At 43.2% G+C, this 15,134-nt stretch overlaps 1 protein-coding gene across 4 annotated transcripts; it reads right to left on the reverse strand.

Moving 5' to 3' along the window:
• Positions 1-247: 247 nt before the first annotated feature.
• Positions 248-14,793, reverse strand: LOC138717017 (dehydrogenase/reductase SDR family member 9-like). 4 transcript variants are annotated; one of them, XR_011336802.1, is made up of 4 exons: positions 14,119-14,793; positions 3,691-3,813; positions 2,384-2,487; positions 248-1,029 (listed from the first exon to the last, which is right to left on the reverse strand). XR_011336802.1 is itself a non-coding variant. In XM_069850197.1 (4 exons), exons 1-3 carry the CDS (start codon positions 14,513-14,515, stop codon positions 2,519-2,521), a joined length of 525 nt encoding a protein of 174 aa, XP_069706298.1. In that variant the 5' UTR covers positions 14,516-14,793; the 3' UTR covers positions 248-1,033; positions 2,384-2,518. The 4 variants fall into 4 exon arrangements, 1 of the variants encoding a protein (XP_069706298.1); XR_011336801.1 differs by having other exon boundaries at positions 248-1,033; XM_069850197.1 differs by having other exon boundaries at positions 248-1,033; positions 2,384-2,523.
• Positions 14,794-15,134: the final 341 nt, after the last annotated feature.

Consider the following 15,134-nt stretch of genomic DNA (forward strand, 5'->3'; position numbering starts at 1 on the left):
TTGCCTCACAGTCATAATTTTATGCTTGTGTGCAGTATTTCTCTGTATCCCAATGGACTGGAAACAAACGTAGGCCCTTCCGAAGTCCTCAGGCAAGCCAAACTTCCACTGAAGTTTTCATAAGCTTTGTTCACATAATGTCTCTAATTTCAGACCATGAATGCTACTGTATAGATAAGTAGGCATCATCCTTTGAGTGAAGGTCACTTCGGGGGAAAAAGCAATAGCGTGTAGCAGCCCACAATAGTTCAGAGGAGAAAATGATAGTTATCAGCTGAAATTGCACAAGGTTATTTGCACAGAATGGGATTATGCACCAAAGGAGTTGACAAGTCTTGCTCAAAATGGGGTTCTGGCTAAAGGAAACCTTTCCTGGGACTTTCTGCAGATTTGGCATTATTCACATAATGAGTTACTTGCCAAATAGATCAAGACTAAAAGCCCAAGCTTTTCACCCTGGAATTTTCTGCTTTAGCATGTTCTCTCCTAGTACTTTGATATTCTGGAATTAAAATGTTTGTTTGCAGTCTGGCTTGGTATTAAGCTGGTTTAATGTCTTATAGAAGCTCTTTTGAAAGCTTTCCTTTTTCTCTCTGGATCCAGCTCCCTGGGTGGGTGACACATCTCTTATCATCAGTCGGACAGTTCTGAGTTGTGACTTTAGATAATGAAAACCAAGCCCTAGCACTTTTCTTCCCAGCAGAGTTCTTCTTTTATTTCCTCTCACGTCAGATTTGTTTTTTCTCTGTATGTGCATATCCCTGTGTGTACAGCACTGTACAACCCAAGATTTCAGTGTCTGGGAGTCCTTTTCCTTACAGATTGGACTTGCCAAGGGAGTTGGAGACCCATCTCATGTTTCAGGAGGTGCTTTCTGTCTTCACCTGCAATTTTTCCTTGTCCTGCGATTGAAGTCACTACTCAGTCCTCCCCTGCCAGGAGTTTGTCACTTCAGCTGTGCTCCTTCCCGTAGCATCTTTTCATTGTGGCATGATAGTATTAACATGTAGCATTCCATGGGTTTTCTTCCTGGCTGAAAGACATCAGGAGAGTTTTAGCTTTTCAGTGCTGTCCAATCATTTCAACTGCCTTCATTTAGACTCCTTCATTTTGCTGCATTCCCTCCTCACACCTGCACTGTATCACTGCTGCTACAGCAGCCGCTGGTGAGCACATTGCACTGGGGGAACAGACTTCATTTCCACCCCTGTGTTCAACATAGCACCTACAGCGTGCTTTATAGCCCTGATATGAAACCAGGAAAGGTCCAAGTGAAGATACTGTTGAGAACTAGACACCCAAGGAAAGACTGCCAGAGCCAGGCCCCCTCTCCCCTTTGGCAAAAAAAAAGATCAGACCAACCAGTGGGGACACCTGGGGATCCATTTTATTTGCTATCCTACTCCTTTTTTTTCCCCCTGTCCTAAAGCCTGGATCAATAAAAGGGATGAGTCACTGCAGGCTCTGGGTGCTTTTTCTGAAGCTGGGATGTTGGGGAATACACCATTTCAGTTCTCCTAACTGCGTGCTGGAGTAAATGTAATTCAAAAGCTGTTAGAGCTTGCAGCAGGGAGAAAACAGGAGCTGGGGAGTGAACCATGCCGTGATCCAGCAATGAACCAGCTACAGGACATCTTTTGGTTTTGCCCTTCAAAAGCAACTACCATGCCTCTTAAATTACAGCAAGACGCCAGAGAGCAGATAATGCTCTGCTTCAGTGTTGCAGACTGAGCAGGTTGGTCCTGTGTTTGCTACCAATTTGAATCTGCTGCAGCTCTGGCTGCGGAGCTCAGAGGAAGATGTACTCGCACAGCAGCAGGCTCTACAGCACCAGCCGTGTCTCCTTGCTGGGAGAGCCTGTTCCTTTTCTAACCCAGTGATTTTGGAGGCAGTGCCTACAAGGACAGAACTGAGCTCTGGGTAAGTGCATCCCACCAAAGCCAATAACAGACCTTACAGAAGGTTTTGTGTCAGTATTTGCATTAGTTATTTAATGCACATTTGAGTCACATCACTTGATCTGATGAGAGATTTGTATATATGTGTACGAGCACCAGCATTGATAGCTGGTTTTACATTTGGTTAAGATAGTACAGGGCAACATTTACCAGCTAGGAGAATGCAAGCTGAATTTGGCTTGTCTTTGCCCCTCAGGTGACAGGTTGCATGTGGCTGTGCTCCGGGCTGGACTCCTTGGGGCCAGGTTGGTGCAGAAAGGCAGAATCCTTCAGGTGTCAGTGTGCTGGAGGGGGCACGAGGCTCCTCCGGGGCTGCTTTCCTGGCCCTCCACAGCCCTCTTCCTGCCAGCTGGACCACCCTTCCTTGTCCCAGCTGGTTAGCTCTGTTAGGTGCATGTAACTATATTGTAAGCATGCTGCCTCACCTCTCAGTTTTTGAATTTTGGCAAAGGCACAAGAGGCTGCAGGCTTCTCTTCAGGAAAGTCAGGGCATGGTTCAGTGGGCAAAAGAGGATGGCAACACAGAGGGCTGCAAACAGAAAGTGCTGCTGTTTCAACCACTAACCTGATAGTAAAAGAGAACATTAATATGTCCAAAAAAAAAATCAAGTACATCTTCAGCACAGCCTTTATGGGCTTTAGATGACAGAGGCACTGCTCCTCCATCCTATTCTTACTCCATCTCATTTGCACAGGGGCTGTGGGGACGGCAGGAGGGCTTGGGCCAGCAAGGGTCTGCCCAAAAACTGAGCTCCCTCCATGCTGTGCGAGTGAGCACTCTACCCCTCAAATGCAAATGAAGCAATGGTAGCCAGCAGTGGGTATCTAGAAGGGTGGCCACAAACATTGAATCCATCCAGTGCTGACTGTCTGGGAACTGGAGCAGGGCTTGAGAGCGATGGTAGAGCTGGCGAGTCAGGGAGATAGGTGGCAGATTCATTGTTTATTTACCCATCTGCTTTAGTGATATACTACACATCTAATATCTATCACCTGGGAAAGGAGAAGATACCTATTTTTTCTGCTATTTCATGTAGGAGTGCTTAGCTGCCTGCTCTTACAGCTTTTTTGTCATTCCTCACTCTACTAAGAAAGGAAAGTGCACCAGGGCTTTGCAGCGCGAGTCGTCACCTCTCCAAGGCCAGAGTCTGCCTCTAGTATTAATGCTCTTACAAGCCTGAAGAACACCTTCAAATGGTGACAAGTCTTGCAGACGAGACTTAGCAGGTGACTAAATAATATTGTTTGTAAGGCAAACAAATTTATGATGTAAATAAGTAACTATAAATGAATATAACATGTAATTAAATAAAGTCATGCTTTAATTAGCAGGTTATTTCTAATCAGGAAGTCTTCCTTCCTATTAACACCTAGCCCTAACAACAAACCTCTCTGTGAATACTAAGGCAGCAGTTCTGTGTGAAGAGCTAACCAGGAGAAGAATTTTTGCTGCCTGATAATGGCCCAGTGCTGCTGGCTATTGAATCATATTTTGTTGATGGGAGCAATGGGTTTTTACTTTTTCCATGCCAGAAGGAGGGGCCTCTGGTGGTCCCTGGGACAGTGGAGGCTTTGCAGAGCTGGTTCAGAACACATTGGCTCTGTACTACCCAAGTGGTCTAAATTATAAGATGAGCCTGCAACATTTTTAAGACATTTTCCCCCTCACCTAGACACTGCCAGAGAAATGCTATATAGTCAATTGTACTTGACTGCTACAAGTGGTTCCTACCTGGAGCCTTGAAAACCTTCTTCCATTTGCAAGAGTTTTTTTTCTCAGGTAATACGTGTGTGTGTGGTTCTTCCTCTTCTTCCCATATCAAGATTGATGGTGTCTTCATCAGACCATGCATGCCTGCCAAATTAACAAGGTGTGAACTAAATTAACTCGTACAGCTCATTCTCGAATTACACCATGATTTTTCTCCAGAGACATAATGGGTACAGATGAAATATTGCCATTTGCAACTACTTCTAATTAAAAACTTGAACATAATGAGCTCTATAGCTGCCATCCACACGGGATAAGGGAGCCTGTAGTTTGCAGGACTTGGAGCACTAGAAGTAGAGCTGATTGAAAGACAGTTTTTCCTTTCCGTGCCCATCGAAATTTTTTGTTACCTATTCCACTGGAATTTCAAGTCTTTGGTTTTTTAACAGTTCCTAAAAGTTATTTTTATGAAACTTTTGGAAACATTTTTATGAGTTACACAAAGAGGCAATAGAGAATGAATGGGAGAGAGCCCTTCTCTATGAACAACCTCATGCACTTCAAAAGGCTCAGCAGCACACTGTGATGTCAGATTATTTGCAGAAAGTCCAATCAATTTTATGATCAGCCAAACATTAGCAAATTACTTTTCTTAGAAGCAAAGCAAACAAATTATTTTCCAAGAAAAATCAAATGGCATTTATTAGAAACCACCATTCAGTGGGATTTGTTCTCTTTTAAGCACTTATTCCTTTTGTAACAGTAAGCCATTGCATCTATCATACAGGGACAAACTCAGGTTTAAAAAGTTTTGTGCTCTGTAGGGGAAATTAATTAGAACTGGGGCCTGTTTGTCTGTGGTGTAGTGAATAATCTTAGAGAGGGGATTTTTATCTGGTTGCTTACCTAGCTTCAAAACAGGTTGCCAACGGGATCTGTCCTGTAAAAATTGAGTGTCTACTCAGGGGACTGTACTTCCTTCAAACCTGGAGGTGGCTCCAAGTTGTCTCCAGGCAGTGCATGGGCGGCAGAGGGGAGGGGGTGGCTGCTGGTTGAGAAGGAGGTGACTCCTGCTTGAGCCAAGAAGTGACCTGCCTTGCTTTAGGGAAAGAGAGCTGGAATAAGGTATTGAAGAAAATACCTCCTTAGTGTCCTAAGGGCAGCCTAAGCAAAGCTCTGGGTTATTTTTTCTGGCCAAGAATCACGCCTCTCTGTGCTGTTTGCCAAGAGCTGTAAAGATGGCTGGAACCAAAGGCACTGAAGGTGGTGCTCAGCTCCTGTTATCTGTCCATTCATATCTGTAATGCTGGCCCTGAGAGAAGTGTTTTAGGCTGAGCCTCTGATTCACATATATCCTGGACCAGACTGTCTAATGGTTTAACTCATTATGTCACTCTCATATGCCAGATATTTATCACATATCTCATTTATTATATCTGATTAATAGAGTGTTGTGCCAGATGTATGTTAACTATGCTGGGCTAACCATGGTTCATGGCACGTCCCTCTGGGAAAAGACAAGAAGTCTTGCCTTGTCCCCAGTCTCCTCTGTTCCAGCATTTTGCCTTGCTGCTTCTCAGAAAACTGCAGTAAGACCTAGTCCTTTTACTTGTTCCCATGTTTTAGTTGCATTGTCTTATTTTGCATCAGATAGAGTGAATCCGTGACTGGCACAGACAGAAATGACCTGTACACTGGAGCTGATGACATGAATAAAAATCTGCTAGAAAGGTCTAATGAGAGATGCAGAAAGCAAACAGATGATAGTAGCATTCCTCTTGCCAACTTGCTTTCCAGCATGCAAACATTTGGGGACATCACTTCTGTTGTATTTTAGATTTTTTTTTTTTAAGGCTGTAATTTCTTCTCATATTTTTGCCTGTATTTTTATTTTCTGGACCTTACATAAGTAACACTTAAGTCTGCTGTTCGTGAATGAATGGAGAAGAAGGGAATGGTCTGTTCCTTTGCTACCTGGTAAATTAGTCAACACTGTATGTGTGGTTATTAGAACTGCTTGGGAATTTTCTGTCGGTATGTTTACTCATTGGAAAATGTGGTCTCCATAAACTGAAAGCAGGATGGAAATTCTAATTGCTGGCAAGAACTAGAAGCTTTCCTGATTCAGTACAAGTCTCAAGTAGAAAGAAAAGAGAGAAAATGCATTTTTAATATATATAAATATGAAACTGCAAAGGTGACCACAGAAAAGGAGTAGAAGGTAAGTAACCTGAAAGGAATTATAGCTTTATATTGATGACATCTCAGTTAATTTAATGATGACCACTTAAAATGGGAGTGGGATAAACAAGACTCTACTGGAGGAGAGGCATTTGGTCTTTTACAGTAGAAGGGAAGTCTAAATGCAAAACACATTTGGAGGGACTAGAAAAATCAAAACTTTTGGTGTTATTACATTTTGGCACAGATCCAAGGCTTAAATGGGCTTGTACAGTGCATTTGTTGTGTCCACCTTTAGGGCAAGTCAAAATGGAACTTGAACACCACTAAGACCTGTGGGGAAAGAAGTTAGGTGTAGTACCAGCCAGGCATACAGTCTCTCTTAACAGCTGGGAATGGTTCTCAGATGACAAACTTTTTACAGGAGAAAACACAAATGCTGTTCAGTTATTGAAAATTAACTGTTCATTATTCAGCAGTTCATTGTTTTAAAAAGTTAACTCTACCTAGTCTGGTGTTAGAAATGAATGCTACATGGTGCAGCTATGTATCAGGATAGTTTCGGGTCAGACAGCTCATAGAGTTCTAATCATTTGACCAAACCGGGGCAGTGCATACTTAATAATAAATACAGACCTAGAAACTAAGGAAAATGGCCCAAGAACAAAAGGAAGGTTCTGGTTTTTGGACAATTTCTTCATAACAAGTCATTAGACTAACTATAACTAAGCATCGAATTTACAATGTTTTTGCCGTACACATTTTTAATCCAGAGTCCTGAAAAACAGGTTGATTTTTTTCTTTCCTTTAAAACTCTGCTGGCAGGCTGTTGCCTGGTCTAAACTGCTAACATATTTTTGAAGGCAATATTACTAAATCAGACTCCTCTGGGGCAAAATTCAGCTCTGCGCTGGGATTTTCAAGAGCTTTGGTACCACAGACAGTACTTGCCAAACTTTTCCTCCCAGAGCCTCCCCAGGGAACCAGAGGAAAAGTTTAACACCAACACTAGAGATCCTGGGGCTGAGCTGACCACAGGCCTGGACAAGTGCTCTATGCTGTAGCAAAAACAACTCTATAGGAGACGCGCCTTTTCCTACTGAAAATGCCACAACAGTTTTTCTGTTTTATCTAGGAGTTGTCAGCTACAAAGTTAAGCTCTTGTTTGGGACATTTTTTTAAATTTGTGTAAATTTTATGTTACATCTGTGACTATTTCTAATAATTTACAGACTAAGAAATTAGTTTAGCATCATGCATGAGTGATAAATAATTTCCCTGATGATTTTATTTTTATTTTACCTTGCATCTCTAATACTGCCACTGGAATTGCATGAAAATGCATTGATCATTTGTTTCAAGAACATGTCATAAATATAGATATCCATCTGGTGATCTTTAAAAATACTCTTCAGTCTTGCATGGTTTAATGATTGATGAAGCCTGGAAATGAAACTCATGTCTGGTGTTTGTTGTCAGATAAACTTATACCACAGGAGTAAAATTCATATGAGCTAAGTGGGGGCAGTGTGAGCAGGATATTGCTTTAAGGTGCTAAGGAAGGCTTCTGGCAAAATTTAGGAGCTAGCATAACATAAGTATCCAACTTCCTGAGCTTTGTTTGATTTCTTTTTGATAAACGATCCATTTCTGTTCATGTTGTCTGCAAACATAAGATTTGGAGGAAACCTAAAATAAGCCATGGCAGCATATGGCTCTTTCACTTCTTTCTCTTTCCATAGTACCATGAGAGTGGTGAGACACTGGCATAGGTTGCCCAGGGGAGCTGTGGCTGCCTCATCCCTGGGGGTGTTCAAGGCCAGGTTGGATGGGGCCTTGGGCAGCCTGGTCTGGTGGGAGGTGTCCTTCTGGTCCACGGCAGAAGGGTTGGAACTGGATGATCTTTAAGGTCCCTTGCAACCCAAACTATTCTAAGATTCTATGATTCTATGATTCTATGATTGTAAGCAGAGATGCTACTAGTGGTGCACATGGCAACACGTTCCAAATGCATGCAAATAAAATAACCTAATCTTTAATACATGGCAGACCAGTAAGCATTCTTAATTATTGCTCAAAGAACTTGGTTTGCAAACAGAAATCCTCCAGCCAACAACAAACAAATAAACTAAGTGCTGATGTGCACAACAGGGCTCAGAGGTCCCTGCTGCATCTTACAACAAACTGAACTCACTGTTTACAGCTCAGCTCCTGCTTTGCCTGCCTATGTATTTCCACATGGTTGGCTGCATGGTTTGTTGTTTTGAAAACTTGATGAAGTTCTCTGGCCTATAAAATACAGGTCAGGTGAGCTGACCGGACTGATCCCTGCCAGAATTAAAAACTATGACCACATGGGAGTCCTGAGGGTTCTTCACAGGACCTGAAGTGCGAGCCCCTTCCAGCACACAACCTTTCCCTTTGGTCCAGCAGCGGCAATGTGGTTTCAAACCTAAATGGGCTCTGCCCACTGGCCATGAGCAAAGGACAAGGATGGAGGAAGAGGAGAAGTGTTGCTGCAGCTTCTCTGGATTGTGTAATTCTTTTTAATCATGTGTGTTTATGTGTAAGTCCAGGGTGCCCAGCTCTTGGCAGAGAAGTTGTCAAAACAAGAGAATTGCAAAAGCACTTCAGGGGAGTGAAAACTGACCTCCCATACAATGCCCAGAAGTATTGATGCATAGCTTCTTTTGCAAAAAGAAAAAAAGAACATCAACAATTCTTAATTTCAAAAAGAGAAGCTTGAATGGGAAACTCCCCTTCATCCTAAAATAAATAGCTCCTCCCCACCAATAGTTTCAGTGAGACCTATTTTCTCTGAGTTGTTACATAGCCCCAATGGCAGCTGTATCAAAGTGCTTCTTTAGTTTTGATAAATCCCCAAGAGGCAGGAAGGCAATATAGTTGCAAGCCAGTTTTTCAAGAACTTCTGGATAATGCATATTAAAGGCACAAAAGTATAGCTACAAAACTTAATCATTTGACTCACAACTCCAAGCACAGTTATTTGCAGCCTGGAAAATGGCCTGATTTATGCAAGGAGGCTTGCAGTTGTTGTAGCTGAGTGAAGTTAAATAATGCAGTACTCTTTAAAATTGCATGAGTATATGATTTCATTTACTTTAGTCATTCATAATTCCTACTCCTTTGTAGTTTATTGCAATCAATGATTATTGCAGCTGTTCGATCTGTCTCTGAAGTGAGCGGGAAGAGTAGGTTGTTAGGATTCTTCCTTGCTCATGCCATGCACTAAGCTATACTGTTGCAAAAGAAAGCTTAGCTTTCCCTCTGTTGAGTTTCAGAATAAGTATATGGCCTAGCCTTTTATCTTGGGGTGACTGTAGCACAGAAAAGTGAGTGAGGAAGAGTTACACTCTAATAAAATAATTTGATTGACCACATTAGCATCCTTAGGAAGCAAAAGAATTTCTACAGTGCATCCACTGCACAGGGGAGCAGTTCCAATGTGTCTGTCTCTGGTCTCCTGGATCCCTTGGTCACAAAAATGCATCCATGGACTAAACTGGATGACTAACCAAAGCAGATGATTGTTGAAGGAGAGGTGCAAGGCAAATGAAAGTACCAGGAGAACAAAACCAGCTTGATCCTTAGAAGAGATGGAGACTACCCAAAAGGCTGTGGAGCTTCCAGAAGCCTAGGCACTTCTGTGCTCTCTGTAGTTCATCCAGCATCTCAGTGCACAGCCTTGAGCAAGCAACTGTAGGTGTGCGCATCTATCCTTGCCCCAGGATTAGCTATACTTGCCACTCCTGGTGTTAGTGCCCTCATAGCTCTGCTCAAACAGTTTGCATGGGTATCTCCTGATATATAAAAGAAAGCAATCAGCTGGATTAATTAAATTCACCTGATTAAATGATCCAGGCAGTCTTGCCTGGACTGACTTAAGAAGCAGTCATAAAAACCACTCTGGCAGTAGCATCATAAGGATGAGAACAGATGGCCAAGGATGACAGTCTGTTATCTCCCATGGGTCTATCTGTCTGCACAGGTAGCTTTCTCCAGACCCTTTGGAGTCCTCAAAACAAAGTTCTGAGAATTTCCTACTGGTCTGAAACATCATGGTGAAGTGCAGGGTTATAAGGAGTATTTCAGATAGGGGAACATAAGATTATTTAGAAAACAAGATTATTGATTTCCATGAGTTATTTCTCTACTTGTGAAAAAGGTATTGTCCGTCCTGTCTTACAGATAGGAAGAAAAGGAAGCTGATAAAGTACTGAAAAATCCAGCAGTGGTCATGTTTTAGCTGAGGTTCAGGTGCAAGGAATGAAGTCCTGGCCCTATGAAAATCAGCAGGACTCTTGCAAGAAACTTCATCATAGCAGAGACCTGAATAAACCGAGGGAGGCTGTGCTGTGCAACAGAAGCACTCCTCACATAAGTATCATCTCCCTTGCAGAAAGCTGAGGCATTATAGACGAATGGAAGAAAAACAAGGAAAGAAGGTAGGTGGAAATGACTGGGATGGGTGATGGATGGTTGCCCAGTGTGACATACTATGAGAAGTGGGAGAGAAAGAGTGGAGAACAGTGTGACAATGTAATGGAAAACCTTTGGTTCCTGGAATAAGGTTAGGAAAGAAGGGTGGCAGGTCCCCCAGAGTGCTCTGCCATCGTGGCTGCTCTACACGCTTCAGTGATGATCTGCGCACCCACAGACATTATAAAGTTTGGCAGACCTCAGCCTGGAGTGCAGAAAGACCCTGAGGGACTTTGAAGACACCAAAAGAGGCTAGAGGTATTTTGGATGCAGCTAAAGAAAAAACACAGTTTAACAGAATAATCTCTAAATCATGAGAAAGGCTGAGATCAGATGTGAAACAGTGGTTTCTCCATTCTGTCTTGACCCAACAGATGAATTTTGGGAGCTCAACTCTCTTCAGATTGGCAAGGCAGAGTCACTTGCCAGCTTTTAGGGGCTTGCTCTTCTTGGAAAAGCCTGAGGCAGCTAGTCTTTGGGCATGGAGCATGATTTCTCTTAGCCCTGTGTCCATTGTGCTTGTGTGTATGATAAGGTGAACCCCAAGGTACTGTAGTAACAAAGGCTAGAGCAATTAATCAGACCAGCACTCTGGTTGTCTGAACTCTTCTTGAGTCAGGTCAGGTTGCTTTCTATTGAGTGTCTATGTCTCCACATTCTTAACTCTGTGCCCTGCCCCACCCTTCCTGTAGTCAATCCTGAAAATCATGAAGCAATTGCCAGCATTTCCAGGCAACATGCCCAAAGAGCAACACAGTGCAGCAATTTCTCAAGCAGCTCCATCCCAGAGCACTTGGACACAATGCCAAGAGCTCTTGCAATATTTGACAGTACAAGCTCAGCTACTGAAGGTGAGTAATTAAGAGTCCTCTCGTCTTTCCCCTCACACCCATCTCTTTGAACTCCTGGTCACAGAGCAAACTTAAACATCTAATCAAAAGGCACCAAAACCTAAAAGTCAGAAAAACCCAAGATGCTTTATGAACCAAGTTAAGCTATAACAAGACATACATTATAAGCTTGAAAGGGAGATGACTTGCATCTCTCTGTATCTTTGTGTTATTGTCTCTTTAGACCTAATAGCTACCTCACTTATTTGTACTGCCACCACAAAATAAACACGTTAGCCTACTTGAAAATTTAGGTCTATGGGCCTGTACTGGAAAAACAAATAGATTATTTTAGTTATTGTAAGTCTTTTAATTGTAGAAGGAAAAGTGTTTCGGGGATTGTCTTTGCATTTCAAAAGCTGTGTTTATATCAAACAGGTGTTTTTTACTTACATTAGAAGTTAGAGTGGTAAAAATTTCCTATGGGGACAATTTATTAAAAGAATCATAAAAAACAAACATAAAAGTTCCTTTCTTTGAAAGCCAAGAATTGTATACATATAAAGTGTGTAAGAGCAGTTTTTAAATGGAGAAAGTTCTATAATGGTTCTGCCATGCCTTGTCCCTACAGCACAAACTGTCTTCTCTTTGTTTAAACCCTCCTGACCAAACTGTATGTTGCATGTGGGGACCTACCAACATAGTCTTTTGATTTGGTTTAAATTGTTTGATTAAGAGTCTCTTGGTAGCAGGTGTTCACGTTCACACAACCCATGCCAAAAATATTACAGCAAATCTGGCAGAATAAATACCACCACTGAGTCAAAACTGCTAACAAAGAAATTCAAGAAAACAGTGAGGTTTCTTTTTTTCCTTTTTCTCTCATCCCCTGCCCCAACATAGTGCTTTGATCTGCTATGCAATTGGGTCAGCACTCAGGAAATATATTTTAGCATCCCCATCTGTGATGTGAATAGTATGCTGAAGATCTTAAATGTAAAACCTCACAGATCCTACAATTGAGTACCCTGTCAAAAAAAAAAAAGACCTGCAAAAGCCTAGTTAACCTGCACCATGATCAAAGTTATCAAAAGCAAAAAAGAGAGGAATCACTGGCCCAGATCCTCATTTAATTAAAACAGCATAGGCTCATGGAAGTCACCAGCTCTCACATAGCATTACTTGTTCAGAAAGTCTCTCCTTTTAGTTTCCAGAGCAGGAGTATGCTGATACTCATGTTTGGGAGCTTTGCCCTTCTCCATGCAGGTGAGTTTTACCAGAATAATTTTTCCAGCATAAATAAGCCTAAACGTTAATTTCAGAAACCCTCTGTCAGTGTGCAGGGCTCCTGGTCCTTGAGCCTGCAGGCTGTCACTCCCAAGAGGTTAAAATGATGGCTCTGAAGACAGAGACTCCTCGATAGCAGAGCTAATTTAGCTAGGGCGTAAGCCGGCCTGCTCATTGGCACCCTTCATCTTACACCTAGAAATAAATGGGCCGATTCCTCAGCAGAAGTGCTTACAGCCATCCCCTCAGTAGCACACTTGCCTTGTGCTATCCCAGGTGAGCTCTGCATGTTGCTTTCTGACCAATATCCCTACAGACATGACTGGGGGATGTATCCCACACCATTTGGAGTTGCACAGGACCTGACCACAGGTATTTATGGTCTGCTGGATGCTTCTGAGAAGAAAAGCAACGTGCAAACCTGTGCTGTTGGGACCTGAATAGCTGCAGCTACCTGCAGGTATTGGCTAGGATTTCCTACTACCTGTCTGAAGGGTGTCTGCGGTAGGGGAGACTTTGTGGTGCATGCTCTGATTTCCCTTCCTCTGCAAAGCCTTTGAGCACAATGAAAACTTTCAGTGCTGGGCAGCAGTGTGAAGGGTCTCTTTATTTTTCATGGTGAGACGCGGATGCTTCTCAGAGATCTCAGATCAGTGTAAGGAAGCAGAAAGGCTGCCCCAGGAAGACCTCAATGGGAGCGTCAGAGAAACCAGAGACAGAAGAGCAAGGAGGAGTGGGATGGAAAGCTGGAGAAGAAAGGAGGCTGCATGGGGAAGCAGTGAGAGCTTCCCTGCTTAGATGTGCCTTAGTAAGGTTCACAGCGGAGAAGAGTTTGCCTCTTCTCTCCTAAGCCTGCAGTGCTGTGGGCAATGAGTTTATGGCTGTAATGTCTGAGGCTGAATTTTCTGTCACTCCCAAGAGGTTAAAATGATGGCTCTGAAGACAGAGACTCCTCGATAGCAGAGCTAATTTAGCTAGGGCGTAAGCCGGCCTGCTCATTGGCACCCTTCATCTTACACCTAGAAATAAATGGGCCGATTCCTCAGCAGAAGTGCTTACAGCCATCCCCTCAGTAGCACACTTGCCTTGTGCTATCCCTGGTGAGCTCTGCATGTTGCTTTCTGACCAATATCCCTACAGACATGACGGCAGTGTGGTTCAGAAAGACAGTCCCAATGTGCCAGCCAAAGCACCCAGTTGTTTCTCTTGAATCGCACAGCAGGCAAGAAGCCAAGATGGACATCAGCTTTTTTAATCCAGAAGAGATTAAAAATGAGACACATCACTTCATCTCAGGTCATTGTCTGAGCCTCTGCTACCCTTTGTTCATCCCTGTGTTTTCTCCCCAGAATGAGCTCAGCCCTCTGTGCCTTGGTGGGACCTTCTCCCCCTTGTTCCTTGGCCTACCTTGCCTTCCACCAGGGGCTAGGGTCTACTGGGGCCTTTCACAGCCACCGGAGCATGCTCTTTCCCCTGGAAAAAGCAGATTTTCTGTTTTGTGCAACAAAATGCAATGCACTTAGTGTGTTGTAACCCATTTCCTAAAGCATTCTTGCCTCCCATATTTGCTGGCAAGCTACAAAGATCTCACAATCTTGGTCATATTTGTTTCTGCTGTAGGCACAACCCACAAGTTTGCCCTAATAGTTACCTTTCAGAGATAAGTGGCTTTCTATGAAGGTTTTCACTGTCTTCTGGTACTCATCTTCAGTCATGTGGAGCTGGGCTACCTCTGTGCTTGAAGAGCATTCTTCTTCTGTACATGTCCCCTCCTCCTGAGGAGGCCAGTGTGCAGCTGACACCCTGAAACCTGCTTTATCCAAGTTCCTGGCAAACATCCTCCCGATGGAGCTGTTAGACACGAGAATTAAAACTGCTCTCCCTTTCGCATCAGTATTCCTCTCCATAATGCCAAAGGAGAAGATGATAATGAAGCAGGCTAAAAATGCGATGGCAATGCATATAAAGGCATAAAAGAAGCAGGAAAGGCTCGCTGCAAGTACTAAGTCCATGGCCAACAAGAAGAAATGCTGCAAGAGAAAAATCATTGTTGGAAGGATTAGCTGCCGCCACCTCCTCGCTTGCAAGCAAGCTGAGAAATCTACTAGGAGTCACTGTGTGCAACCACAGTGTTATAAAGCCACGCAGCATTGCAAAACGTGTGGAGGCAAGTCAGAACCTCATGGGAAAAATGAATCATTATCTGGAAGAGAGCAACAACAGAGATTTTCAAACCACGTACACTTTCAGGAGAGAGCAGTGCTGTGCTTTGCTTTGCCTTGCTGTGCACTTGGGTGCTCTGCGAGGTTGGAATTCAAGGATTCCTTTTTGTGTCTTGCTATTTCTCAGGCCAGAAGTGTGGCAAGAGGACAGTGCCATGGCAAAGGGTATATTTATCCCTAACTATAGAATTGCCCTTTGCACATGGGGCACAGTGGGGCTCCATGCTACAGCTGAAGCCTCTGCAGAATCGGAGAGAGCCCAGTAGACTTAGGAACAAGATCAGAATAGGTAAACCCTGCATAAGCTCACAGCTTCCCGGATGCCAGCTTTTACTGCTTTCTCTGAAGCAGCAACTGAGGTGGGAGGAAGACCTTTCCCTTCTTGGGCAAGTTGGAAGTGCTGCTGATCACCTCTAAAATTTCAATGTCAGAACCTGCTCTTTAA

Source organism: Phaenicophaeus curvirostris, chromosome 2 (assembly GCF_032191515.1).
Source record: "Phaenicophaeus curvirostris isolate KB17595 chromosome 2, BPBGC_Pcur_1.0, whole genome shotgun sequence".
NCBI lineage: Eukaryota > Metazoa > Chordata > Aves > Cuculiformes > Cuculidae > Phaenicophaeus > Phaenicophaeus curvirostris.